The 27500-nt window shown below is 45.3% G+C and overlaps 2 protein-coding genes across 2 annotated transcripts in view; both read right to left on the bottom strand.

The window, feature by feature from the left end:
* EVI5L (ecotropic viral integration site 5 like) overlaps positions 1-5099 on the bottom strand; it is a 42601-nt gene extending 37502 nt beyond the window's left edge. Inside the window, exons 1-2 of the mRNA XM_053968237.1 lie at positions 4978-5099; positions 403-547 (exon numbers count right to left, since the gene is read on the bottom strand). Of these exons, the coding sequence (XP_053824212.1) occupies positions 403-530 (128 nt within the window). The 5' untranslated portion in view covers positions 531-547; positions 4978-5099. The remainder of the gene's footprint in view (positions 1-402; positions 548-4977) is intronic.
* A 3670-nt stretch (positions 5100-8769) lies between these two features.
* Positions 8770-27356, bottom strand: LOC128802039 (CD209 antigen-like). Its single transcript, XM_053968236.1, has 12 exons — positions 27275-27356; positions 24171-24241; positions 21132-21182; positions 20513-20587; positions 18574-18801; positions 18001-18063; positions 16327-16395; positions 15489-15575; positions 15298-15384; positions 15049-15218; positions 11370-11479; positions 8770-8940 (listed from the first exon to the last, which is right to left on the bottom strand). Exons 2-12 carry the CDS (start codon positions 24229-24231, stop codon positions 8805-8807), a joined length of 1137 nt encoding a protein of 378 aa, XP_053824211.1. The 5' UTR covers positions 24232-24241; positions 27275-27356; the 3' UTR covers positions 8770-8804.
* Positions 27357-27500: the final 144 nt, after the last annotated feature.

The following is a 27500-nucleotide window of genomic DNA, read 5'->3' as shown; positions in this document are numbered from 1 at the left end:
TCACCCAAAACTCACCTGAAAGGTGCCCAGGGCAGGTGGGAGTGACCCAAAATGTGCACAGAGAGGGTGGGAGTGACCCAAAAATGGAGATATTCCACCCAAAAATGGAGATATTCCACCCAAACGTGGAGATATTTCACCCAAACATGGAGATATTCCACCCAAAAATGGAGATATTCCACCCAAACATGGAGATATTTTCCCCAAAATTGATATATTCTCCCCAAAAATGGAGATATTCCACCTAAAATGACCCCAAAAATGGAGATATTTTCCCCCAAAAATGGAGATATTTCCACCCCAAAATGGAGCTATTGCCCCAAACCCAAACAACATCAATTTTAACTCCAATTTCTGCCGCAGTAAAGGGCAGAAAATATAAAATGCTCTTTGTTTGCTGACCGGTTCTGCTCCTCCAGCTTGGCCAGCAGCTGCAGCTCGTCGGGGCTCAGCGCCTCCCCCGGCGCTGCCGGGGAGCCCGAGGGCCCCTCCAGGCTCCAGGAGCCGGGGCTGCCGGCAGGAGAGGCCATGGCCAGCCCGGGATCACCTGGGGAGGGAAAAAAATGACATTTCAGTCCAAAAATGCACCTCGGAGTCCCAAAAATGCACCTTGGAGTCCCAAAAATGCACCTCGGAGTCCCAAAAATGCACATATTTCAGCCTGAAAAATTCCCATTGCAGCCCCAAATCCCAGATTTCCCCAGGGCCCCTCCAGGTGATTCCGGGCTGGCCATGGCAGTCCTGGAGCCTGGATAAAAAAATCACATTTCAGTCCAAAAATGCACCTCGGAGTCCCAAAAATGCACCTTGGAGTCCCAAAAATGCACATATTTCAGCCTGAAAAATTCCCATTGCAGCCCCAAATCCCAGATTTCCCCAGGGCCCCTCCAGGCTCCAGGAGCCAGGGCTGCCATGGCCGGCCCGGGATCACCTGGGCGGGGGGGGGGAAAAATGCACATTTCAGTCCAAAAATCACATTTCAGATGGGAAAATTCACATTTCTGATGGAAAAAATCACATTTCTGATGGAAAAAATCACATTTCTGATGGGAAAATGCACATTTCTCATGGGAAAATGCACATTTCTGATGGGAAAAATCACATTTCGGATGGGAAAAATCACATTTCTGGTGGGAAAAATCACATTTCAGATGGGGAAAATCACATTTCTGATAGGAAAATGCACATTTCAGATGGGAAAAATCACATTTCTGATGGGAAAATGCACATTTCTGATGGGAAAAATCACATTTCAGATGGGGAAAATCACATTTCTGATGGGAAAATGCACATTTCAGATGGGAAAATGCACATTTCTGATGGGAAAATGCACATTTCAGATGGGAAAATTCACATTTCTGATGGGAAAATGCACATTTCTGATGGAAAAAATCACATTTCTGATGGAAAAATTCCCATTGGAGTCCCAAAATTCCCATTGCAGATTCAAAAAATCCCAGATTTCCCCAGGGCCCCTCCAGGCTCCAGGAGCCGGGGCTGCCATGGCCGGCCCGGGATCACCTGGGGGGGATAAAAAAAAATCACATTTCAGTCCCAAAATGCACCTCGGAGTCCCAAAATTCCCATTGCAGCCTGCAAAAGTCACATTGTGGCCCCAAAATCCTGCATTTCGGCCACAACAATTCCCATTGCAGCATCAAAAATTGACATTGCAGCCTGAAAAATTCCCATTGCAGCACCAAAAATTCCCATTGCAGCATAAAAAATTCCCATCTCAGCCCAAAAATTCCTGTTGCAGCACCAAAAATTCCCATTGCAGCATCAAAAATTCCCATCTCAGCCCAAAAATTCCCATTGCAGAATCAAAAATTCCCATTGCAGAATCAAAAATTCCCATCTCAGCCCAAAAATTCCCATTGCAGAATCAAAAATTCCCATTGCAGCATCAAAAATTGACATTGCAGCCTGAAAAATTCCCATTTCAGCCCAAAAATTCCCATTGGAGACCCAAAATCCTCTGGTTTAGCCCAAAATCCCAGATTTAATCCCACATTTTGACACCAAAATTCCACTTTTCAGCCCCAAAATGTCACATTGCAGCCCCAAAATTCCCTGGTTCTGCCCAGAAATTCCCATTGCAGCATCAAAAATTCCCATTGCATTCTGAAAAATTCCCATTTCAGCCCAAAAATTCCCATTTCAGCACAAAAATTCAACATTTCAGCCCAAAAATTCCCATTTCAACCTAAAAATTCAACATTTCAGCCCCAAAATCCTCTGGTTCTGCCCAAAAATTCCCATTGCAGCATTAAAATGTCACATTGCAGCATCAGAAATTCACATTTCAGCATGAGAAATTCACATTTCAGCCCCCAAACCCCCACATTTCAGCCCAAAAATCCCACATTTTGTCCCCAAAATCCCACATTTCAGCCCCAAAATCCTCTGGTTCAGCACAAAAATTCACATTGCAGCATCAGAAATTCCCACTGTAGCCAAAAAATTCCCATTACAGCACCAAAATTTAACATTTCAACCCAAAAATTTCCCATTTCAGTATCAAAAATGCACATTGGAGTCCAAAAATTCCCATTGCAGCACCAAAATTTGACATTTCAGCCCCCAAAAAAATTCACATTTCAGCCCCAAAATTCCCATTGCAGCCTTCAAATGTCACATTGCACCATCAAAAATTCCCATTGCAGCACCAAAAATTTGACATTTCAACCCAAAAAATTCCCATTTCAGCATCAAAAATGCACATTGGAGTCCAAAAATTCCCACTGCAGCCTGAAAAATGCACATTGTGGCCCCAAAATTCCACATTGTGGCCCCAAAATTCCACATTTTGGCCCCAAAAAGTCCCATTGCAGCCCAGAAATTCCCATTGCACCATCAAAAATTTGACATTTCAGCCCAAAAATTCCCATTTCTGTATCAAAAATGCACATTGCACGATCAAAAACCTCCTCTGCTGCCCAAAATGTCACATTGCAGCATCAAAAAAAAATCACATTGCAGCCCAAAATTCCCATTTCAGCCCCAAAATCCCAGCTTTAATCCAACACTTGGACCCCAAAATCCTCTGGATCGGCCCCAAAATCCCACGTTTCACCCAAAAATTCCCATTTTGGCCCCAAAATCCTGGGTTTGAAGCCAAAAATCCCACATTTCAGCACTAAAATCCTGCATTTCAGCCCCAAAATGCCAAATTTAATCCCACATTTTGGCCCCAAAATCCCGGGTTTTAGAGCCAAAACCCCGCATTTCACCCCGAAATTTGACTTTTAAGCCCAAAACCTCACATTTCACCCCAAAATCCCACATTTCACCCCATAATTTCACATTTCAGCCCCAAAATCCCACATTTAATCCCACATTTCACATCCAAAATTCAATTTTTAAGCCCTAAAATCCCACATTTCACCCCAAATTTCACATTTCACCCCAAAATCCCAGATTTCATGCCCAGAATTTGACTTTTTGGCCCCAAAATTTGACCTTTTTTGCCCCCAAAATCCCACATTTCACCCCAATATTTCATGTTCAAACCCCAAAATTTCATATTTAAGCCCCAAAATTTCATATTTCAGCCCCCAAATCCCACATTTCAGCCCCAAAATTTCATATTTCAACCCTAACATTTCATATTTAAGCCCCAAAATCCCACATTTTATGCCCAAAATTTGACATTTTGGTCCCGAAATTTCACATTTCAGCCCCAAAAAGGGGAGTTTGACCCCAAAAAAACCCAAAAAAGGGGGTCACCCCCAAAAAAAACCAAAAAGGGGGAGTTTGACCCCCCCAAAAAACACAAAATGGGGGAGTTTGACATGAAAAAAATCCCCAAAAAGGGGGAGTGTGACCCCAAAAAAACCCAAAAAGAGGGGTTCACCCCCCCCAAAAAACCCAAAAAGGGGGAGTTTGACCCCAAAAAACCCCAAAAATGGGGGTGACCCCAAACCCCCCTAAAAACGGGGTGACCCCAAATCCCCTAAAATGGGGAGACCCCAAAACCCCCACAAAGGGGGGGTCAGGCCAAAATATTCCCAAAACTGAGGTGACCCCAAACCCCCCTCACAAAGGGGGGTCGGACCAAAACCCCTCACAAACGGGGTGACCACGAACCCCCAAAAATGGGGGTGACCCCAAAACCCCAAAATTGGGGTGACCCCAAACCCCCCTAAAAACGGGGGTCAATCCAAAACCCCTCAAAAATGGGGAGACCCCAAATCCTCACAAAGGGTGGTTCAGGCCAAAAAATCCCCCAAAATTGGGGTGACCCCAAACCTCCAAAAATTTGGGTGACCCCAAACCCCCAAAAATGGGGTGACCCCACATCCCCCCCTAAAAGGGGGGGGTCAATCCAAATCCCCTCCAAAGGGGGGGTCAATCCAAATCCCCGCACAAACGGGATGACCCCAAACCCCCCAAAATTGGGGTGACCTCACATCCCCCCCTAAATGGGGGGTCAATCCAAATCCCCTCAAACCCCCTCACAAAGGGGGGGTCAATCCAAATCCCCGCACAAACGGGGTGACCCCAAACCCCCCAAAATTGGGGTGACCCCAAATACCCCCCTAAATGGGGGGTCAATCCAAATCCCCTCAAACCCCCTCACAAAGGGGGGGTTGAACCAAATCCCCGCACAAACGGGGTGACCCCAAACCCCCCAAAATTGGGGTGGCCCCAAACCCCCTTCAAGAGGGGGGGTCGAACCACAACCCCTCACAAAGGGGGTGACCCCAAACCCCTCAGGCGGGGTTTGTGAGGGGTATGTGAGGGGGGTTGGGGGTTTGGGCTTTGTGAGGGGGTTTGGGCTCCCCCCAGACGCCCCTCAGCGCTGCCACCCCCTCACGCAGAAAAGGCGGGAAGCCCCAGGGCCCTCAGGGGGGGCGCCTCCATTTTGCCCCTCAGGGGGGCGATGCCCCGCCCCCCCAGCGCCCCCACCCCTGAGGGGGGAACGGCTCCATTGTTCAATGACAGCTCCCTCACGGCGCTCCCCGCCCCTCGTACCTGCGCTCCGTGGCCACGGCGACCCCCGGCCGCTCTCCCGGGGGGACTCCGCGCCGTTCCCCCCTCACCGGGAGCCCCGCGCCCGCCGCCATCGCGGAGCCGCCGCCGCCGCCCCGGCCGGCACCGACTGACAGCGGGGAAAGCCCGCGGCCAATCAGCGCTCGAGTTCCGCGTCTGGGACCGCCCACCCGCAGCGTCTTGGCCAATCATGAGAAGGACCTGCAGTGACAAGCTCCGCCTGCCGCATCTCTAACCAATGGAATTGCGCAATCGAGTTGATGGGCAGGAAGATTATCCAGTGAGAGCCAGGGAGGGGCTCGGCGCCCACACCACCGTGGGAAGCGGTGTGGAAGCGGCGAATGGAAGGCTCAGGTGCGGAGCGGTGGGAAGCGACACTCAGGTGCGGATGATTGATGGGTGAAACAGCCAATCAGCTGCCGTGTCTGGCTGGGAGTGGCACCTGGCTGACAGGAGAGCACAACAAGCCCCGCCGCTCCACCTGAAGGTTTGGGTGTGATTGACAGGAGTCTCCGCCAATTGCAGCGCAGAGGCTGCTGAGACAGCCAATGGAAGCGCGGGGATGAGGCAGAGTCCCGCCCTCCAGCGCACGGCGGTGGTCCCGCCGCCTGGGGAGACTCGCGAGTTCTATTGGCCCATGGAGATGATTGACAAGTGGCTGATCCAATAGGGCGTCGAGGAGCCGTGTGGGGAGGGGGAGCGGCGCCATTGGAGACCGCGGGGATTTGGAAGTGGGTGAGGGGATCCCCCATTCACTCAGGGATCTGTTAATGGGTGAGTGGATCCCCGTTCCCTCAGGGATCTGTTAATGAGTGAGGGGATCCCCCATTCCCTCAGGGATCTGTTAATGGGTGAGGGGATCCCCCATTCCCTCAGGGATCTGTTAATGGGTGAGGGGATCCCCGTTCCCTCAGGGATCTGTTAATGAGTGAGGGGATCCCCCATTCCCTCAGGGATCTGTTAATGGGTGAGGGGATCCCCCATTCCCTCAGGGATCTGTTAATAAGTGAGGGGATCCCCCATTCCCTCAGAGATCTGTTAATGGGTGAGGGGATCCCCCATTCCCTCAGGGATCTGTTAATGGGTGAGGGGATCAATCATTCCCTCAGAGATCTGTTAATGGGTGAGGGGATCAATCATTCCCTCAGGGATCTGTTAATGAGTGAGGGGATCAATCATTCCCTCAGGGATGTGTTAATGGGTGAGGGGATCAATCATTCCCTCAGGGATCTGTTAACGAGTGAGGGGATCAATCATTCCCTCAGGGATCTGTTAATGAGTGAGGGGATCCCCCATTCCCTCAGGGATCTGTTAATGGGTGAGGGGATCCCCCATTCCCTCAGGGATCTGTTAATGGGTGAGGGGATCCCCATTCCCTCAGGGATCTGTTAATGGGTGAGGGGATCAATCATTCCCTCAGGGATCTGTTAATGGGTGAGGGGATCAATCATTCCCTCAGGGATCTGTTAATGGGTGAGTGGATCCCCATTCCCTCAGGGATCTGTTAATGGGTGAGGGGATCAATCATTCCCTCAGGGATCTGTTAATGGGTGAGGGGATCCCCCATTCCCTCAGGGATCTGTTAATGGGTGAGGGGATCCCCCATTCCCTCAGGGATCTGTTAATGGGTGAGGGGATCCCCCATTCCCTCAGGGATCTGTTAATGGGTGAGGGGATCCCCCATTCCCTCAGGGATCTGTTAATGGGTGAGGGGATCCCCCATTCCCTCAGGGATCTGTTAATGGGTGAGGGGATCCCCCATTCCCTCAGGGATCTGTTGTGAGGGGCTCCCTGTTCCCTCAGGGATCTGGGATGGGCTGAGGGGATTTTTTGAGGGATTTTTTGCAGGACTTTTTGCACAAATTCCTTTAAAAAATCGGATTTTTTTTTTCAGAAAACCCTTTAAAAATCAGAATTTTTGTCACAAATCCCTTTGAAAATCGCGATTTTTTTGGGGGATTTTTGCGGGATTTTTCTACATTTTTGGGGGATTTTTGGCACAAAACCCCATGAAAAAAAAAGGGAATCTCAGCGGCTCCGAGCGGCGCTCGCTCACCCAGAGCCCCCGGGGGGATTTTTTCGAGATTTTTGGCACCAATCCCTTAAAAAAATCCGGATTTTTTGCGCCATTTTTGAGGGATTTTTGACCCAAATCTCTTTAAAAAATCGGATTTTTTGCGGCATTTTTGAAGGATTTTTCACCCAAATCCCTTTAAAAAAGTGAGATTTTTTTGCACAGATCCCTTTAAAAAATCGGATTTTTTGGCTCCTAGCAGCGCGCTCACCCAGCGCCCCCTGGTGGAGTTCTGAGGGATTTTTGGCACCAAACCCTTAAAAAATCGGGAGTTTTGGGGGCTTTTATTGGGATTTTTTGTGGGATTTTTGACACAAAATCTTTTAAAATCGGGATTTTTTGGGGGGATTTTATTGGGATTTTTTTAACACAAAACAATTTAAAAAAGGGAATCTCAGCAGTGTCCAGGCCTCTCGCAGACCCAGCGCAGCGCACGCTCACCCAGTTCCCCTTGGTGGAGTTTTGAGGGATTTTTTCGGGATTTTTGGCACCAATCCCTTTAAAAAATCCGGATTTTTTGCGGCATTTTTGAGGGATTTTTGACCCAAATCCCTTTTAAAAAGTGAGATTTTTTTGCCCAAATCCCTTTTAAAAATCGGATTTTTTGGCTCTGAGCGGCGCTCGCTCACCCAGCGCCCCCTGGTGGAGTTTTGAGGGATTTTTTCGGGATTTTTGGCACCAAACCCTTAAAAAATCGGGATTTTTGGGAGATTTTATTAGGATTTTTTTGCGGGATTTTTTTACAGCAAACTCTTTTAAAAAAGGGAATCTCAGCAGTGTCCGGGCCTCTCGCAGACCCAGCGCAGCGGCTCTGAGCAGCACGCGCTCACCCAGCGCCCCCGGGGGGATTGTTTTGAGATTTTCCCGGGATTTTTGGCTCCAAACCCTTAAAAAATTGGATTTTTTTTTTTTTGAAATTTTGAGGGATTTTTGACCCAAATCCCTTTAAACAATTGAGATTTTTTTGCACAAATCCCTTTAAAAAATCGGATTATTTTTGGCTCCAAGCAGCGCCCCGGGGGGATTTTTGTGGGATTTTTGGCACCAAACCCTTAAAAAATCGGAATTATTTTTGGGAATTTTGAGGGATTTTTGACCCAAATCCCTTTAAAAATTTGAGATTTTTGCACAAATCCCTTTAAAAAATTGGGTTTTTTTGCACAAATCCCTTTAAAAAATCGGATTTTTTGGCTCCGAGCGGCTCTCGCTCACCCAGCGCCCCCTGGTGGAGTTTTGAGGGATTTTTCTCGGGATTTTTGGCACCAAACCCTTAAAAAATCGGGATTTTTTTTTTTTTTTTAATTTTATTGGGATTTTTTTTGGGGAATTTTTTTGTACAAAACTCTTTAAAAAAGGGAATCTCAGCAGTGTCCGGGCCTCTCACATACCCAGTGCAGCAGCTCCGAGCAGCGCGCGCTCACCCAGCGCCCCTGGGGGATTTTTTCGGGATTTTTTACACAAATCCCTTAAAAAATCCGGATTTTTTGCGCCATTTTTGAGGGATTTTTGACCCAAATCCCTTTAAAAAATTGAGATTTTTTGCACAAATCCCTTTTAAAAATCGGATTTTTTGCTCCTAGCAGCGCCCGCTCATCCAGCGCCCCCTGGTGGAGTTTTGAGGGATTTTTCCGGGATTTTTGGCACCAAACCCTTAAAAAATCGGGATTTTTGGGAGATTTTATTAGGATTTTTTTGCGGGATTTTTTTACAGCAAACTCTTTTAAAAAAGGGAATATCAGCAGTGTCCTGGCCTCTCGCAGACCCAGCGCAGCGGCTCCGAGCAGCGCGCGCTCACCCAGCGCCCCTTGGGCCCCAGCGCGCCGCAATCCTTCAGCTCCTGCTGCGGATCCCGCTGCCACACGTCCCAAAACCTGGGAAAAAAAAAACCCAAAAAATCAAATTATCCCGGGGGAAAACAGAAAAAAGCGAAAAATAAAATTTAGCAATTAAAATAACCAAAAAAAAACCATTTTTGAGGGCGAAAATGGGCAAAAAATGTCATTTTTTCAAGGTAAAAATGGGAAAAAATAGGATTTTTTGGTTTTTTTTTGTGGTTCTGGCGGTTCCCCACTGGAATTTTTATGATTTTTAAATGAATTTTTAATTAATTTAATTTTAATTTCTTTAAAATTAGCTTTCTTTCCAGTTTTTATTCATATATATGATTTTTAGGAATTTTTTTTTCAATTCCTGGAGCGCAGCTCCCACAGCCACACGTCCCAAAACCTGGGAAAAAACCCCAAAAACTCAAATTATCGGGGGAAAAACAAAAAAAAAATCAAATTATCCTGGGAAAACCGGAAAAGTCTGATTTTTTGCCCCCCAAACTTGTGATATTTTTACCAAAAATGGGATTTTTTCACTAACATTGTGATTTTTTTTCCCCAAAATTGTGATTTTTTTTTTCCCCCAAAAATGAGATTTTTTTTTAACCAAAATTCTGACTCTCTTCCCCAAAATTGGAAATTTTTTGCTAACATTGTGGGTTTTTTTCCCAAAATCAGGATTTTTTCCCCAAAAAATGAGATTTTTTAACCAAAATTCTGACTTTTTTCACTAACATTGTGATTTTTTTTCCCCCAAAACTGGGATTTTAAAATCAAAATCAGGATTTTTTCCCCAAAATTGGGATTTTTCAAAACAAATCAGATTTTTTTTTCCCAGAATTGTTTTTTTTTTTCCCCCAAAATTGGGATTTTTCAAATCAAAATCAGGATTTTTTCCCCACCAAAATCGTGATTTTTAAAATCAAAATCAGGATTTTTTTTCCCCCAAAATTGTGATTTTTTTTTCCCAAAAATTGGGATGTTTCAAAACAAATCAGACTTTTTCCCCCAAAATTGGGATTTTTCAAATCAAAATCAGGATTTTTTCCCCCAAAATTGTGATTTTTTTTCCCCAAAATTGGGATTTTTCAAATCAAAATCAGGATTTTTTTCCCCCAAAATTATGATTTTTAAAATCAAAATCAGGACTTTTTCCCCCAAAATTGTAATTTTTTTCCCCCAAAATTGGGATTTTTCAATACAAATCAGATTTTTTTTCCCAGAATTGGGAATTTTTTCCCAAAAAATTGTGATTTTTAAAATCAAAATCAGGATTTTTTTCCCCAAAATTGTGATTTTTTTCCCCAAAATTGGGATTTTTCAAAACAAAATCAGGATTTTTTCCCCAAAATTGTGATTTTTTTTTTCCCCAAAATTGGGATTTTTCAAAACAAATCAGATTTTTTTTCCCCAGAACTGTTTTTTTTTTTTCCCCCAAAATTGGGATTTTTCAAAACAAATCCGATTTTTTTCCCCAGAATTAGGTTTTTTTTTCCCCCAAAATTGGGATTTTTCAATACAAATCAGATTTTTTTTTCCCAGAATTGGGATTTTTTTTCCCCAAAAATTGGGATTTTTCAAAACAAATCAGATTTTTTTTCCAGATTTTTTTTTTCCCCAAAAATTGGGATTTTTCAATAGAAATCAGATTTTTTTTCCCCAGAATTGGGTTTTTTTCCCCCCAAAATTTGGGATTTTTCAATACAAATCAGATTTTTTTCCCCCCAAAATTGGGATTTTTCAATACAAATCAGATTTTTTTCCCCCAAAATTGGGGTTTTTCAATACAAATCAGATTTTTTCTCCCAGAATTGGAGGTTTTTCCCCCCAAAATTGGGATTTTTCAATACAAATCCGATTTTTTTTCCCAGAACTGTTTTTTTTTCCCCAGAACTGTTTTTTTTCCCAGAACTGTTTTTTTTCCCAGAATTGGTTGTTTTTCCCCAGAACTGTTTTTTTTCCCAGAATTGGTTGCTTTTCCCCAGAACTGTTTTTTTTCCCAGAACTGTTTTTTTTTCCCGGAATTGGTTGTTTTTCCCCAGAACTGTTTTTTTTTTCCCAGAACTGTTTTTTCCCCAGAACTGTTTTTTTTCCCAGAACTGTTTTTTTCCCCAGAATTGGTTGTTTTTTCCCAGAACTGTTTTTTTTCCCGGAATTGGTTGTTTTTCCCCAGAACTGTTTTTTTTTCCCAGAACTGTTTTTTCCCCAGAACTGTTTTTTTTCCCAGAACTGTTTTTTTTTTCCCAGAATTGGTTGTTTTTCCCCAGAACTGGTTTTTTTTCCCAGAATTGGTTGTTTTTCCCAGAACTGTTTTTTTTTCCCAGAATTGGTTGTTTTTCCCAGAACTGTTTTTTTCCCCAGAACTGTTTTTTTTTCCCAGAATTGGTTGTTTTTCCCCAGAACTGTTTTTTTTTCCCAGAATTGGTTGTTTTTCCCCAGAACTGTTTTTTTTCCCCAGAATTGGTTGTTTTTACCCAAACTGGGGCTCCTCGCCCGTGACCCAGCGCCATTTCCCCTCCTGCTCCGCGTCCGTCACCCCCAGCCAGTAGGAGCTGCTGCTGTTGCTGCTCTCCACCAGGAAAAGCTGGGAACGATCCCAAAACCCCTCAAAATACCCCCAAAACACCCCAAAAACACCCCCAAAATACCCCAAAAACACCCAAAAATACCCCAAAAACACCCCAAAATACCCCAAAAACACACAAAAATACCCAAAAAACACCCCAAAATACCCCAAAAACACCCCAAATACCCCCAAAATACCCCAACAACACCCCCAAAACTACCCTCAAAAACACCCCAAAACTACACCACAAATACCCCCAAAAATATCCTCAAAATACCCCAAAAACACCCCCAAAAATACCCCCAAAAACACCCCCAAAATACCCCCAAAACACCCCCAAAATACCCCAAAAATGCCCCCAAAACCACCCCACAAATACCCCAAAAATACCCCCAAAATTTCCCCAAAAATACCCCAAAACCACACCACAAATACCCCAAAAATATCCTCCAAATACTCCAAAATTACCCCCAAAAACACCCCCAAAATACCCCCAAAAATACCCCCAAAATACCACAAAAACACCCCCAAAATACCCCAAAAACACCCCCAAAACACCCCCAAAACACCCCCAAAATACCCCAAAAACCACCCACAAAATACCAAAAAAATACCCCCAAAACACCCCAAAACCACCCCACAAATACCCCAAAATACCCCAAAACCACCCCCAAAATACCCCTCAAAACACCCCAAAATACCCCAAAAACACCCCACAAATACCCCCAGAATACCCTCAAAATACTCCAAAAGTACCCCCAAAAATACCCCCGAAATACCCCCGAAATACCCCAAAAACACCCCCAAAATACCCCAAAAATACCCCCAAAAACACCCCCAAAATACCCCAAAAACACACCAAAAAACCCCCAAAATAACCCCAAAATACCCCAAAACCACCCCACAAATACCCCCAAAATACCCCCAAAACACCCCAAAACCACCCCCAAAATACCCCCCAAAATACCCCCAAAATACCCCCAAAATACCCTCAAAACACCCAAACCCAACATTCAAATACCCCAAAAATACCCCCAAAATAACCCCCCAAAAACCCCAAAATACCCCCCAAAATACAGCCAAAAAAATCCCAAAATACCCCCAAAATACTCCCCAAAATAAGCCTCAAAATACCCCCAAAATACCCCAAAAACGAACAAAAAAATCCTCTAAAATTACCCAAAAATGAAAAAAAAAACCCTTAAAAAAGCCCCAAAATCCCTCCAAAATGAACAAAAAAAAAAATCCCCAAAACCCCCAAAATCTCCCAAAAATGAACAAAAATACCCCCAAAAGTTAACAAAAAAAAAAATTGAAAAAAATTTAAAATTGGAGATGGATTTGGGATTTAGGATTTGGGATCTGGGATTTGGGATTTGGGATGGATTTGGGATCGGGGATCAGGGATGGATTTGGGATTGGGATTGATAATTTGGGATCGGGGATGGATTTGGGATTTGGGATCAGGGATGGATTTGGGATTGGGATTGATAATTTGGGATCGGGGATGGATTTAGGATTGGGATTTGGGATCTGAGATTGGGATTGGGGTTTGGGATTGGGATCTGGGATTTGAGATTAGGGATTGGGATCAGAGATTTGGGATTGGCATTGGGGTTTGGGATTTGGGATGGATTTGGGATTGGGATCTGGGATTGGGATTTGGGGTCTGGGATTAGGATCTGGGATTGGGATTGAGATCAGGAATGGATTTGGGATCAGGATTGGATCTGGGATTTGGGATTTGGGATCAGGATTGGATTTGGGATCAGGATTGGATCTGGGATTTGGTATTTGGGATCAGGATTGGATCTGGGATTGGGATCTGGGATTTGGATCAGGGACGGATTTGGGATCAGGAATGGGTCTGGAATATGGGATTTGGTATCAGGAATGGATTTGGGATGGGATTGGGATTTGGGATTGGGATCTGGCATTGGGATCAGGGGCGGATTTGGGATTGGGATCTGGGAATTGGGATCAGGAATGGATTTGGGATTTGGGATCAGGAATGCGTCTGGGATTTGGGATTTGGGATCAGGAATGGGTCTGGGATTTGGGATCAGGATTGGGATTGGGATTGGGCTCTGGGATTTGGGATCAGGATTGGATCTGGGATTGGGATCAGGGATGGATTTGGGATTTGGGATCAGGAATGGATCTGGGATTGGGATTGGGCTCTGGGATTGGGATCAGGATTGAATCTGGGATTGGGATGAGGGACGGATTTGGGATTGGATCTGGGATCAGGATTGGATCTGGGGTTGGGATCAGGGGCAGGTTTGGGATTTGGGATCAGGAATGGATCTGGGATTGGATCTGGGATTGGGATCAGGATTGGATCTGGGGTTGGGATCGGGGCGGGTTTGGGATTTGGGATCAGGAATGGATCAGGATTGGATCTGGGATTGGGATCGGGATTGGATTTGGGATCAGGATTGGATCTGGGGTTGGGATCGGGGCGGGTTTGGGATTTGGGATCAGGAATGGATCAGGATTGGATCTGGGATTGGGATCGGGATTGGATTTGGGATCAGGATTGGATCTGGGGTTGGGATCGGGGCGGGTTTGGGATTTGGGATCAGGAATGGATCAGGATTGGATCTGGGATTGGGATCGGGATTGGATTTGGGATCAGGATTGGATCTGGGGTTGGGATCAGGATTGGATCTGGGATTGGGATCGGGATTGGATTTGGGATCAGGATTGGATCTGGAACTGGGATCGGGGCGGGTTTGGGGTTGGGATCAGGATTGGATCTGGGGTTGGGATCAGGATTGGATCTGGGGTTGGGATTGGGATCAGGTTTGGGATTTGGGATCAGGATTGGATCTGGGGTTGGGATTGGGATCGGGTTTGGGATTTGGGATCAGGACTGGATCTGGGGTTGGGATCGGGGCGGCTTTGGGATTTGGGATCAGGATTGGATCTGGGGTTGGGATCAGGATTGGATCTGGGGTTGGGATCGGGATCGGGTTTGGGATTTGGGATCAGGACTGGATCTGGGGTTGGGATCGGGGCGGCTTTGGGATTTGGGATCAGGATTGGATCTGGGGTTGGGATCAGGACTGGATCTGGGGTTGGGATCGGGGCGGCTTTGGGATTTGGGATCAGGATTGGATCTGGGGTTGGGATCAGGATTGGATCTGGGGTTGGGATCGGGGCGGGTTTGGGATTTGGGATCAGGATTGGATCTGGGATTGGGATCAGGATTGGATCTGGGATCAGGACTGGATCTGGGGTTGGGATCGGGTTTGGGATTTGGGATCAGGATTGGATCTGGGATTGGGATCAGGATTGGATCTGGAAGTGGGATCGGGGTGGGTTTGGGATTTGGGATCAGGACTGGATCTGGGGTTGGGATCGGGATCGGGTTTGGGATTCAGGATCAGGATTGGATCTGGGGTTGGGATCGGGATCGGGTTTGGGATTTGGGATCAGGATTGGATCTGGAAGTGGGATCGGGGTGGGTTTGGGATTTGGGATCAGGATTGGATCTGGGGTTGGGATCGGGATTGGGTCTGGAACTGGGATCAGGGGCGGGTTTGGGATTTGGGATGGATTTGGGATCGGGCTCCGTGCCTCACCTGCTCGGCCTCGTCGCTGACCACGGCCAGGTGCGCTCCCAGGTCCTCGCAGGCGCTGCGGGCGCGGCCCCAGCTCAGCGCGTCCCGCGAGAAGGAATAGCAGCTGCTGCCGTGGGGCCGCCAGCCCGGCCCGCAGCGCCGGGAGCCGCCCAGCGCCTGGCACAGCAAATCTGGGAATAAACCGGGAATTATCCCGGGAAAAATCCGGGAAATGATCCAGGAAATGATCCGGGAAATCCCAGACCAAACCCCGCGAGAAGGAATAGCAGCTGCTGCCGTGGGGCCGCCAGCCCGGCCCGCAGCGCCGGGAGCCACCCAGCGCCTGGCACAGCAAATCTGGGAATAAACCGGGAAATTATCCTGGGAAAAATCCGGGAAATGATCCGGGAAATGATCCGGGAAATGATCCGGGAAATGATCCGGGAAATCCCAGACCAAACCCCGCGAGAAGGAATAGCAGCTGCTGCCGTGGGGCCGCCAGCCCGGCCCGCAGCGCCGGGAGCCGCCCAGCGCCTGGCACAGCAAATCTGGGAATAACGGGAAATTATCCCGGGAAAAATCCCAGAAAATATCCTGGGAAATATCAAAGGAAATATCCCGGGAAATGGGGAAATGATCCTGGGAAATCTGGGGAAATCCCAGGGGAAACGGCCCCGCAGCGCCGCGCGCTGCCCAGCGCCTGGCACAGCAAATCTGGGAATAACGGGAAATTATCCCGGGAAAAATCCCAGAAAATATCCCGGGAAATTTGGGAAATATCCCTGGAAATATCCCGGGAAATGGGGAAATTATCCAGGGAAAATCTGAGAAATTATCCCAGGAAATCTGGGAAGATATACCGGGAAAACCTGGGAAATTATCCTGGGAAATCCTGGAATTTTTTGTGGGGAATTCTTTGGAAAATTTTGGAATTTTCAGGAATTTTTTGGGGAATTTTTTGGGGGGGACTTTTTGGTGGTTTGTTTTTTTTTTTTTTTTTTTAATTTTTGGGAATTTTTGGAGGAATTTAATGGAATTTTGCAGAATTTTGGGGAATTTTTTGGGAGGGGAAATTTGGGGAATTTGGGGGAATTTGGGGGATTTTTGGAAGGAATTTTTTGGAGATGTTTTGGGATTTTTGGGGATTTTTTTCAGGGAATTTTTGGGGATTTTTTGGAGGAATTTTTGGGAATTTCGGGAATTTTGGGGGGAATTCTTGAGAGGGAATTTTGGGATTCTTTTTTCCGGGGTTTTTGGGAATTTTGGGGAATTTGGGGAATTTGGGAATTCCGGAGTTACCTGCCAGCTCCTGCTGCTCCAGTTGGTGCTGCTGGATCCCGAAGTGCAGCCGGGTCTGCTCCTGCTGCACTGGAGAGAACCGGTACGGACCAGTATGGACCAGTAAAAACCAGTATGGACCAGTAAAAACCAGTATGGACCAGTATAAACCAGTATAAACCAGTATGGACCAGTATGGACCGGTATAAACCAGTATGGACCAGTATAAACCAGTACAGAGCAGTATAAACCAGTATAAACCAGTATAGACCAGTATGGACCGGTATAAACCAGTATGGACCAGTATAAACCAGTACAGAGCAGTATAAACCAGTATAAACCAGTATGGACCAGTACGGACCAGTATAAACCAGTACGGACCAGTATGGACCAGTACGGACCAGTATAAACCAGTACGGACCAGTATGGACCAGTACGGACCAGTATAAACCAGTATGGACCAGTACGGACCAGTACAGACCAGTATAGACCAGTATAAACCAGTATGGACCAGTATGGACCAGTATAAACCAGTATGGACCAGTATAAACCAGTACGGACCAGTATAAACCAGTATAAACCAGTACGCACCAGTACAGACCAGTATAAACCAGTATAAACCAGTATGGACCAGTATAAACCAGTATGGACCAGTACGGACCAGTACAGACCAGTATAGACCAGTACGGACCAGTATAAACCAGTATGGACCAGTACGGACCAGTATAAACCAGTACGGACCAGTATAGACCAGTACGGACCAGTATAAACCAATATGGACCAGTATAAACCAGTATGGACCAGTATAAACCAGTACGGACCAGTACGGACCAGTATAAACCAGTATGGACCAGTACGGACCAGTATGGACCAGTATAAACCAGTATGGACCAGTACGGACCAGTATAAACCAGTACGGACCAGTATGGACCAGTATAGACCAGTACGGACCAGTATAAACCAGTACGGACCAGTATGGACCAGTACAGACCAGTACGGACCAGTATGGACCAGTATAAACCAGTACGGACCGGTATAAACCAGTATGGACCAGTATGGACCAGTACGGACCAGTATAAACCAGTACGGACCAGTATGGACCAGTATAAACCAGTACGGACCAGTATAAACTAGTACAGACCAGTATGGACCAGTACGGACCGGTATAAACCAGTACGGACCAGTATAGACCAGTTTGTCCCAGTTCCCCCCAGTCCCTCCCAGTCCGATTTCCCCCAGTCGGAACCGGCAGAGGCCGGATTTGGGATTTGGGGATTTGGGATTTGGGATTTGGGGATTTGGGATTTGAGAATTGGGGATTTGGGGGATTTGGGATTGGAGATTTGGGGATTTGGGATTTGGGATTTATGGGATTTGGGATTGAAGGGATTGATGGGATTGATGGAATTTTGGATTTGGGATTTGGGGATTTATGGGATTTGGGATTGGGGATTTGGGGATTTGGGATTTGGGGATTTGGGATTTGGGATTTTGGGGATTCGGGGATTTTGGGGATTGGGGAATTGGGGATTTGGGAATTGGAGATTTGGGATTTTGGGGATTCAGGGATTTTGGGATTTGGGATTTTGGGGATTCAGGGATTTGGGGATTTGATGATTTGGGATTTTGGGGGTTTGGGGATTTGGGGGATTTGGGATTTTGGGGATTCAGGGATTTGGGGATTTTTGCACTCACGGGAATCCCAAATGGCCGAAAAATTCGACTTCAGCAGCTCCAGCTCCGCCTGCAGCTCCTGGTCTGGGGAAGGGAAAATTCCCATTTTCCATGGAATTCCACCAAAATTCCCATTTTCCATGGAGTTCACTGCAAAAATTCCCATTTTTCCTCCCAAAATTCCCATTTTTCCTTGGAATCCATTCCAAAATCCCCATTTTTCCACTCAAAATCCCCATTTTTGTTGAAAACTTCCCCCAAAATTCCCATTTTTTTCCTGGAATCCATTCCGAAATTCCCATTTTTCCACCCGAAGTTCCCATTTTTCCCTGGAATCCATCCCCAATTTCCCATTTTTCCTCCCCCAATTTCCCATTCCCCCCCCCCAAATTCCCATTTTTTCCCCCCCAAATTCCCATTTCCCCCCAAATTCCCATTTTTCCTCCCCAAAATTCCCATTTTTCCCTGGAATCCATCCCCAAATTCCCATTTCCCCCCCAAATTCCCATTTCCCCCCAAATTCCCATTTTTCCCTGGAATCCATCCCCAAATTCCCATTTTTCCCCGAATTCCCGTTTTTCCCAGCCCGCTCACGCTTGCCGATGGCCACGGCCAGGAGCCCCCCCCAGGCCAGGCCCAGGGTGGCCACCAGGAGAGCCAGGGTGGCCACCAGGCCGGAATTCCCAAATTTCCGCTTGGAATTCCCAAATTTCCGCTCGGAATTCCCCAATTTGGGCTCGGAATTCCCCAATTTGGGCTCGCAGCCCTCGGGATCCTTCGGGGCCGGATCCTCCTGGGGAGGCCCCGCCAGGAGGTAAACGCCTGCGGGGAAATGGAATTTGGGGAAAAATGGGAATTTGGGGATGGATTCCAGGGAAAAATGGGAAATTTGGGAGGAAAAATGGGAATTTGGGGGAAAAATGGGAATTTTGGGAGGAAAAATGGGAATTTTGGGGGAAGTTTTCAACAAAAATGGGGTTTTTGAGTGGAAAAATGGGGATTTGGGGATGGATTCCAGGGAAAAATGGGAATTTTGGGGGAAAAATGGGAATTTTGGGGGGAAACCTGGAATTTTTTGGGGGAAAAATGGGAATTTTGGGGGGAAAGATGGGAATTTGGGGGGGGGGGGAATGGGAATTTTGGGGGAAAATGGAAATTTTGAGATTATTTGCGGAATTTTGGAGGATTTTCGGGGGATTTAGGGGATTTTTTAGGGAATTTTCAAGGATTTTTGCAAATTTTTGAGGGATTTTGGAGGAGTTTTGGGAATTTTTTGGAATTTTGTGGGGATTTTAAGGGATTTTTTGGGCAACTTCAGGGAAATTTTGGGGATTTTGGGGATTTTTGAGGCATTTTGCAGAAATTTGGGGAATTTTGGGGGGAAAATGGGAATTTTTGGGATTTTTGGGGGGATTTTTAGGGAACTTTTTGGGATTTAGGGGGATTTTAGAGAGATTTTAAGGGAATTTTTGGGGATTTTGAGGAATTTGGGGAATTTTGAAAAGTTTTTTTTAATTCTGGGAATTTTAAGGGAATTTTTTGGGGATTCTTTTTTAATTTGGGGGAATTTTGGGGAGATTTTATGGGAATTTTGGAAGAATTTTGGGGGAGTTTTTGGGAATTTTGAGGGATTTTAAAGGGACTTTTAGGGATTTTTTTTGCAGAATTTTGAGGGATTTTGGGTTAGAATTATGGTCGGAATTCCCAAATTTTGTCTCAGAATTCCCAAATTTCCGCTCGGAATTCCCAAATTTGGGGTCAGAGCCCTCGGGAGGGGAAATTTTGGGAGAATTTTGGGAATTTTGGGGGATTTTTGGGGGATTTTAGGGAATTTGGGGGATTTTTTTTTTTTTGGATTTTAGGGAATTTTGGGGGATTTTTTTGGGATTTGGGGGAATTTTGGGGGATTTCTGGGGGATTTTAGGGGAATTTTGGGAAAATTTGGGGAATTTTTGGAGAATTTTTGGGATTTTTGGGGAATTAGAGGGGAATTTAGGGGAGTGTTTGGGAATTTTCAGGGATTTTTGCAAATTTTGGGGGATTTGGGGGAATTTTTGGGGGATATTGGGAGGATTTGGGGAAATTTTTGGGAATTTTTTGGAATCTTTTTTGATTTTGGGGAAATTTCGGGTTTTTTTTCAGGGATTTTGGGGGGATTTTTTGGGGGATTTTGGGGATTTACGGGGAATTTTGGGGGATTCTGGAAGGATTTTTGGGGGGGATTTTGGGATGAGTTTTGGGGAATTTTTTAGACAATTTTAGGGATGTAAAAAAACTTTTTGGGGATTTTTTGGGGGAATTTTAGGGATTTTTTTTTTTAATTTTGGGGAATTTTAGGGTAATTTTTTGGAGGATTTTGGGGCCATTTTGGGCGATTTTAGGGATTTCTTTTGGGGTATTTTGCGAATTTTAGCGATTTTTTTTTTTTCGAATTTAGGGGAATTTTTGGGGAATTTTTTTGGGGAATTTTGGGGATTTTTTGGGGGAATTTTGGGGGGAAATTTTGGGGAATTTTGTGAATTTTTGGGGTCACCTTTGGCCGGAGGGCCCCGCTCGGATCCCGCCATGGAAACGTCGTCGTAATCGTCCTCGAAGCTGTCGGGAGAGGCTGGAAAAGAGGAAAATTCCAATTTTGGGGAATTTAAGGGAAAAACAAATTCGATTTTTTTGGAATTTTAAGGGAAAAAAAAAAACAAATTTGATTTTTGGGATTTTAAGGGGAAAACAAATTTGATTTTGGGAGGAATTTTAAGGAAAAAATTTGATTTTTTTTTTTGGCTTTTCACGGAAAAAAAATTTCGATTTTTTTGGGACTTTAAGAGGGAAAAATTTCGATTTTGGGGATTTTAATGGAAAAAGATATTTGAGTTTGGGGGGATTTTAAGGGAAAAAATTTGGTTTTTGGAGGATATTAAGAGGAAAAAAATTGATTTTTTTTATTTTAATGGAAAAACAATTTTTTTTTATTCTAAGGGAAAAAATTTGATTTTTGGGGGGGGGGGATTTGAAGGGAAAAAATGGGATTTTTTTGGGATTTTGCTGCTGAATTTTGAGCTGAAATGGTGGAAAAGGAATCGATTTCCCAAAACCCCGGGGAAATTGGGAAATTGGGGGGAAAAAAGGGAAATTTTGGGGAAAAAAAGGGAATTTACCTGGTCTGAAGTCGCCCACTGGGGACATCTTCCCGGCCACGGAGTAAATTCCTGCAAAAAAAGGGGAAAATGGGAAAAATCGGGGAAAAATTGGGAAAAATCGGGGAAAAATTGGGAAAAATCGGGGAAAAATTGGAAAAAATCAGGGGGGAAATGGGGGGAAAAAAGCGAGAAAAATGAGGGAAAATGGGAAAATGGAGGAAAAAAAAAGATGAATAAAAGGGAAAAATCTGAGAAAAAAAAAGGGGAAAAAAGGGGGGAGAAATGGGAAAAAAGGGGGGGAAATCAGGAAAAAATGGAAATGGGGGAAAATGGGGAAAAGGGAAAAATCAGGGAAAAAACTCAGGGAAAATGGGGGAAAAAGGGGAATAAAAGAGGAATAAAAGGGACAAAAATGAGAAAAAATGAGAGAAAATGGGGGAAAAGGAGAAAAAAAAGGGGAATAATGGAGAAAAAAATGGGGGGAAATGGGGGAAAAAGAGGGGGGAAGGCAAAAATCCAAGAAAAAATGGGGAAAAAGGGGAGGGGGAAATGAGGAAAAAAGAGGGAAAAAAGAAAAAAAGGGGAAATGGGAATAAATCAAAAAATAGGAAAAAATGGGGAAAATAGGGAATAAAAGAGGAATAAAAAGGAAAAAATGAGAGAAAATGGGAAAAAGGGGAGAAAAAAGGGGGAAATGGGGAAAAAAAGATGAATAAAAGGGAAAAATTCGAGAAAAATGGGAAAAAAGGGGGGGAAATCAGGAAAAATGGGGAAAAGGGAAAAATCAGGGAAATGGGAAAAATGGGGAAAAAGAAGAATAAAGGGAAAAATGAGACAAAATGAGGGAAAATGGGGAAAAAACTGAAAAAAATTGAGAAAAAATTGGGAAAAATGGGGGGAAATGTGAATAAAAGGGAAAAATCCGATTTAAAAATGGGGAAAAAGGGGGAGAAATGGGAAAAAAAGGGGGGGAAAATCAGGAAAAATGGGAAATGGGGGAAAATGGGGAAAAAAATCAGGAAAAAAAACAGTAAAAATGGGGGAAATGAGGGAAAAAAGATGAATAAAAGGGAAAAAGCTGAGAAAAAATTGAAAAAAAGGGGAGAAATGGGAAAAAAAGAGGGGAAAATTGGGAAAATGGGGAAAAAGGAGAAAAACAGGGAGAAAAAAAGAGGAATAAAAGGGAAAAAATCCCAGGAAAAATGGGGCAAAAGGGGGGGAAAAAGGGAAAAAATGAGGGGAAAAAAAGGAAAAATGGGAATAAAAAATTAATAAAAGGGGCAAAAAACAAGAAAGATGAGAGAAAATGTGGAAAAATGAGGAAAAAAATGGGGGGAAAAAGGGGAAAATGGAAATAATGGAATAAAAATGGAATAAAAATGGAATAAAAACAGAAAAAAGGGAAAAAAGATGAGAAAAATGAGAGAAAATTGGGGAAAATGGGAGAAAAAATGGAAAATGGAGAAAAAAAATGGGGGGAATTGGGGGGAATGGAAATAATGGAATAAAAAAAGGGGGAAGGGGAAAAATGGGAAAAAAAGAGGAATAAAAGGGAAAAATCCGAGAAAAAATGGGAAAAATGGAGGGGAAATGGGAAAAAAGGGGGAAAATCCGGGGAAAATGAATAAATCAGGGAAAAAAAGGAAAATTGGGAATAAAGGAGGAATAAAAGGGAAAAAATAAGAAAAAAGAGAGAAAAAAGGGAAAATGGAGAAAAAAATTGGGGAGGAATGGGGGGGAAATGGAGAAAAAATGGGGGAAAATAAGGGAAAAATGGAAAAAATGGAATTAAAGGTGAGGGAAACAGGAAAAGAGGGAAAAATGAGAAAAAATTGGGGAATAAAAGGGAAAAATCCGAGAAAAGATGGGAAAAAAAAAGGGGGGAAATTGGGAAAATGGGGGGAAAAGGAGAATTTGGGGATTTAAATGGGAAAAAATGGGGAATTTGGGGGATTTTTCCCCAAAAAAAGGAGAAATTTGGGATTTATTCCCCCCAAAAAAACCCAAAATTGAGATTTACCCTCCCAAAAAAATCAGAATTCAGGATTTACCCCATAAAAAAAGGGGAATTTAGGGGATTTTTTTCCCAAAAAAAGCTGAAATTTAGGATTTATCCCCCCAAAAATGGGGAATTTAGGGGATATTTCCCAAAAGAGCAGAAATTTGGGATTTATCCCCCCCAAAAAACCCCAAAATTTAGGATTTAACCCCCCAAAAAAAAGGAGAATTTGGGGGATTTAAGTGGCAAAAAAGGGGAATTTAGGGGATTTTTCCCAAAAAAAAGGGGAAATTTTGGGATGTAACACAGAAAAAAAAAGGGAAATTTGGGGAATTTCTCATGAAAATCAGGAATTTGGAATTTACCCCCCCGCCCCAAAAAAAACCCCGAAATTTGTGATTTTCCCCCCCCCCCCAAAAAAAAACGGGGAATTTGGGGGATTTTTCCCAAAAAAAGCAGAAATTTGGGATTTAACCTGGAAAAAAATGGGAATTTAAGGCAGAAAAAAGGAGGATTTGACCTGGAAAAAAATGGGGAATTTTCCTAAAAAAAAAAAAAACTCAGAAATTTGGGATTTACACCCCAAAAACCCCAAGATTTGGGATTTACCCCCCAAAAATGGGAATTTGGGGAATTTTCCCAAAAAACCCAGAAATTTGGGGTTTATCCCCCCCCAAAAAAAGGGAATTTGGGATTTCCCCCCAATCACGAATTTGGGGTTTCCCCAATCCCGAATTTGGGATTTCCCCCAAACCCGAATTTAGGATTACCCCCGAAAATGGGAATTTGGGATTTTCCCAATCCCAAATTTGGGATTTCCCCAAAAAATGGGAATCTGGGATTCTCCCCAATCCCAAATTTGGGATTTTCCCAATCCCGAATTTGGGGTTTCCCCCATCCCCAATTTGGAATTTCCCCCAAAAATGGGAATTTGGGATTTCCCCCATCCCCAATTTGGGATTTCCCCAATCCCGAGTTTGGGATTTCCCCCATCCCCAATTTGGGATTTCCCCCATCCCCAGTTTGGGATTCCCCATCCCGAGTTTGGGATTTTTTACCCGGCTGCCGCTGCAGGCGCTTGGGGCCGAGCCAGTTCCCGTACGTTTCCTGCTGGGCCATGGCAGCGACCCTAAAACAGCACCACGGGGACCCCAAAACTCCTCAGGGACCCCAAAATCAACCTAGGGACCCCAAAATAACCTCAGGGACCCTAAAACGGCACCACAGGGACCCCAAAACTCCTCAGGGACCCCAAAATCAACCCAGGGACCCCAAAATAACCTCAGGGACCCCAAAATCAACCCAGGGACCCTAAAATGGCACCACAGGGACCCCAAAACTCTTCAGGGACCCCAAAATCAACCCAGGGATCCCAAAATCAACCCAGGGACCCCAAAAACTCCTCAGGGACCCAAAAACTCCTCAGGGACCCCAAAATAACCCCAAAAACTCCTCAGGGATCCCAAAATCAACCCAGGACCCCAAAATCAACTCAGAGACCCTAAAACGGCACCACAGGGACCCCAAAACTCCTCAGGGACCCCAAAATCAACGCAGGGACCCCAAAATCAACCCAGGACCCCAAAATCAACTCAGGGACCCTAAATTGGCACCACAGGGACCCCAAAATTCCTCAGGGATCCCAAAATAACCCAAAAACTCCTCAGGGACCTCAAAATCAACTCAGGGACCCCAAAATAACGCCAGGGACCCCAAAATAAACTCAGGGACCCCAAAAACTCCTCAGGGACTCAAAAAACTCCTCCCTGACCCCAAAATCCCCTCCGTGACCCCAAAATCTTCTCAGTGACCCCAAAATCCCTTTAGGGACCTCAAAATCCCCTCAGGGACCCCCAAACCTCCTCAGTGACCCCAAAATCATTTCCCCCAGCCCAAAATTTCTTCTGTGACCCTCAAATTCCCTCCCCGACCCCAAAATCTTTTCTGTTACCCCAAAATTTATTCTGTTACCCCCAAAATCTCCTCCTCGACCCCAAAATTCCCTCCCTGACCCCAAAATCGTTTCCCCAACCCCAGAATCTCCTCCGTGACCCCAAAATCCCTTCAGGGACCCCCAGATTTTTTCTGTTGCCCCAAAAATTTATTCTCTGACCCTAAAATCTCCTCTGTGACCCCAAAATCCCTTCAGTGACCCCAAAATTCCCGTCCTGACCCCAAAATTTCATCTGTGACCCCAACATTTTCTTCCGTGACCCCAAAATCTCCTCCCCACCCCAAAATTTCCCTCCCCGACCCCAAAATCTCCTCAGAGACCCCAACATTTTTTCTGTTGCCCCAAAAATTTATTCTCTGACCCCAAAATCTCTTCCGTGACCCCAAAATCCCTTCAGTGACCCCAAAGTTTCTTCCGTGACCCCAAAATTCCCTTCCTGACCCCAAAATTTCATCTGTGACCCCAAAATTCCCTCGTTGACCCCAAAATTTCATCTGTGACCCCAAAATTCCCATGTTGACCCCAAAATCTCCTCCCGGACCCCAAAATTTCACCTGTGAAACCAAAATTTCACCTGTGACCCCAAAATCTCTTCTGTGACCCCAAAATTACTTCTGTGACCCCAAAATCTCCTTCTGTGACCCCAAAATCTCCCTCCCTACCCCAAAATTCCCTCCCTGACCCCAAAATCTCCTCCCGTGACCCCAAAATTTGTTCTGTGACCCCAAAATTTTCTTCTGTGACCCCAAAATCTCCCTCCCCAACCCAAAATTCCCTCATTGACCCCAAAATCTCCTCCCGGACCCCAAAATTACTTCTGTGACCTCAAAGTTTCTTCCGTGACCCCAAAATTCTCTCTCCCCAACCCAAAATTCCCTCCTTGACCCCAAAATCTCCTTCCATGACCCCAAAATTGCTTCTGTGACCCCAAAACTTCACCCGTGACCCCAAAGTTTCTTCCGTGACCCCAAAATTCTCTCTCCGACCCCAAAATTCCCTCCTTGACCCCAAAATCTCCTCCCCGATCCCAAAATTCCCTCCTTGACCCCAAAATCTCCTCCATGATCCCAAAATTTCTTCTGTGACCCCAAAATTTCACCTGTGACCCCAAAGTTTCTTCCGTGACCCCAAAATTCTCTCTCCGACCCCAAAATTCACTCCCTGACCCCAAAATCTCCTCCCGTGACCCCAAAATTTGTTCTGTGACCACAAAATTTTCTTCTGTGACCCCAAAATTTCTTCTGTGACCCCAAAAGCTCCGTCCCCAACCCAAAATTCCCTCATTGACCCCAAAATCTCTTTCCATGACCCCAAAATTTCACCTGTGATATCAAAGTTTCTTCTGTGACCCCAAAATTCCCTCCTTGACCCCAAAATTTGTTCTGCGACCCCAACATTTTCTTCTGTGACCCCAAATCTCCCTCCCCAACCCAAAATTCCCTCATTCACCCCAAAATCTCCTCCCGGACCCCAAAAGTTTCTTCTGTGACCCCAAAATCTCCTCTCAGAACCCAAAATCTCCTCCCGGACCCCAAAATTTCACCTGTGACCTCAAAATTTCACCTGTGACGCCAAAGTTTCTTCCGTGACCCCAAAATTCTCTCTCCGACCCCAAAATCTCCTCCCGTGACCCCAAAATTTGTTCTGTGACCACAAAATTTTCTTCTGTGACCCCAAAATTTCTTCTGTGACCCCAAAAGCTCTTCCCGGAACCCAAAATTCCCTCATTGACCCCAAAATCTCTTTCCGTGACCCCAAAATTTCACCTGTGACCTCAAAGTTTCTTCTGTGACCCCAAAATCTCCTCCCGGAACCCAAAATTCCCTCACTGACCCCAAAATCTTCTTCCGTGACCCCAGAATTGCTTCTGTGACCCCAAAATCTCCTCCCGGAACCCAAAATTCCCTCCCCGACCCCAAAATTTCACCCGTGACCCCAAAGTTTGTTCCGCGACCCCAAAATTCTCTCTCCGACCCCAAAATTCCCTCACTGACCCCAAAATCTCCTCCCGGACCCCAAAATTGCTTCTGTGACCACAAAATCTCCCTCCCCAACCCCAAATTCCCTCATTGAGCCCAAAACCTCCTTCTGTGACCCCAAAATCTCCTCAGGGACCCCAAAATTCCCTCCTTGACCCCAAAATTTCACCTGTGACCCCAAAGTTTCTTCCCCGACCCCAAAATTCCCTCCCCGACCCCAAAACTTCACCTGTGACCCCAAATCTCTCCGAGCCCCCAACTTTCCGTTCCCCCGGATTTCCTCTGCTCCCGCCGAGCTCCCGCGGCGCCGAAAGCGGCGGCGATTTTTGGGGTGAAACTCGAGAATTTTGGGCTCTCGCTGGAACCGGGGCCGCGCTTGGGCGAGCCCGAGAGAGAAATTTGAATTTCAGCGCTTTCGTTTCTCCTTTTTGGGGTTTTTTTAACCCAAAAGCGCC

Source organism: Vidua chalybeata, chromosome 33 (assembly GCF_026979565.1).
Source record: "Vidua chalybeata isolate OUT-0048 chromosome 33, bVidCha1 merged haplotype, whole genome shotgun sequence".
Taxonomy (NCBI): domain Eukaryota; kingdom Metazoa; phylum Chordata; class Aves; order Passeriformes; family Viduidae; genus Vidua; species Vidua chalybeata.
This window is presented reverse-complemented; position numbering and strand designations above follow the sequence as displayed.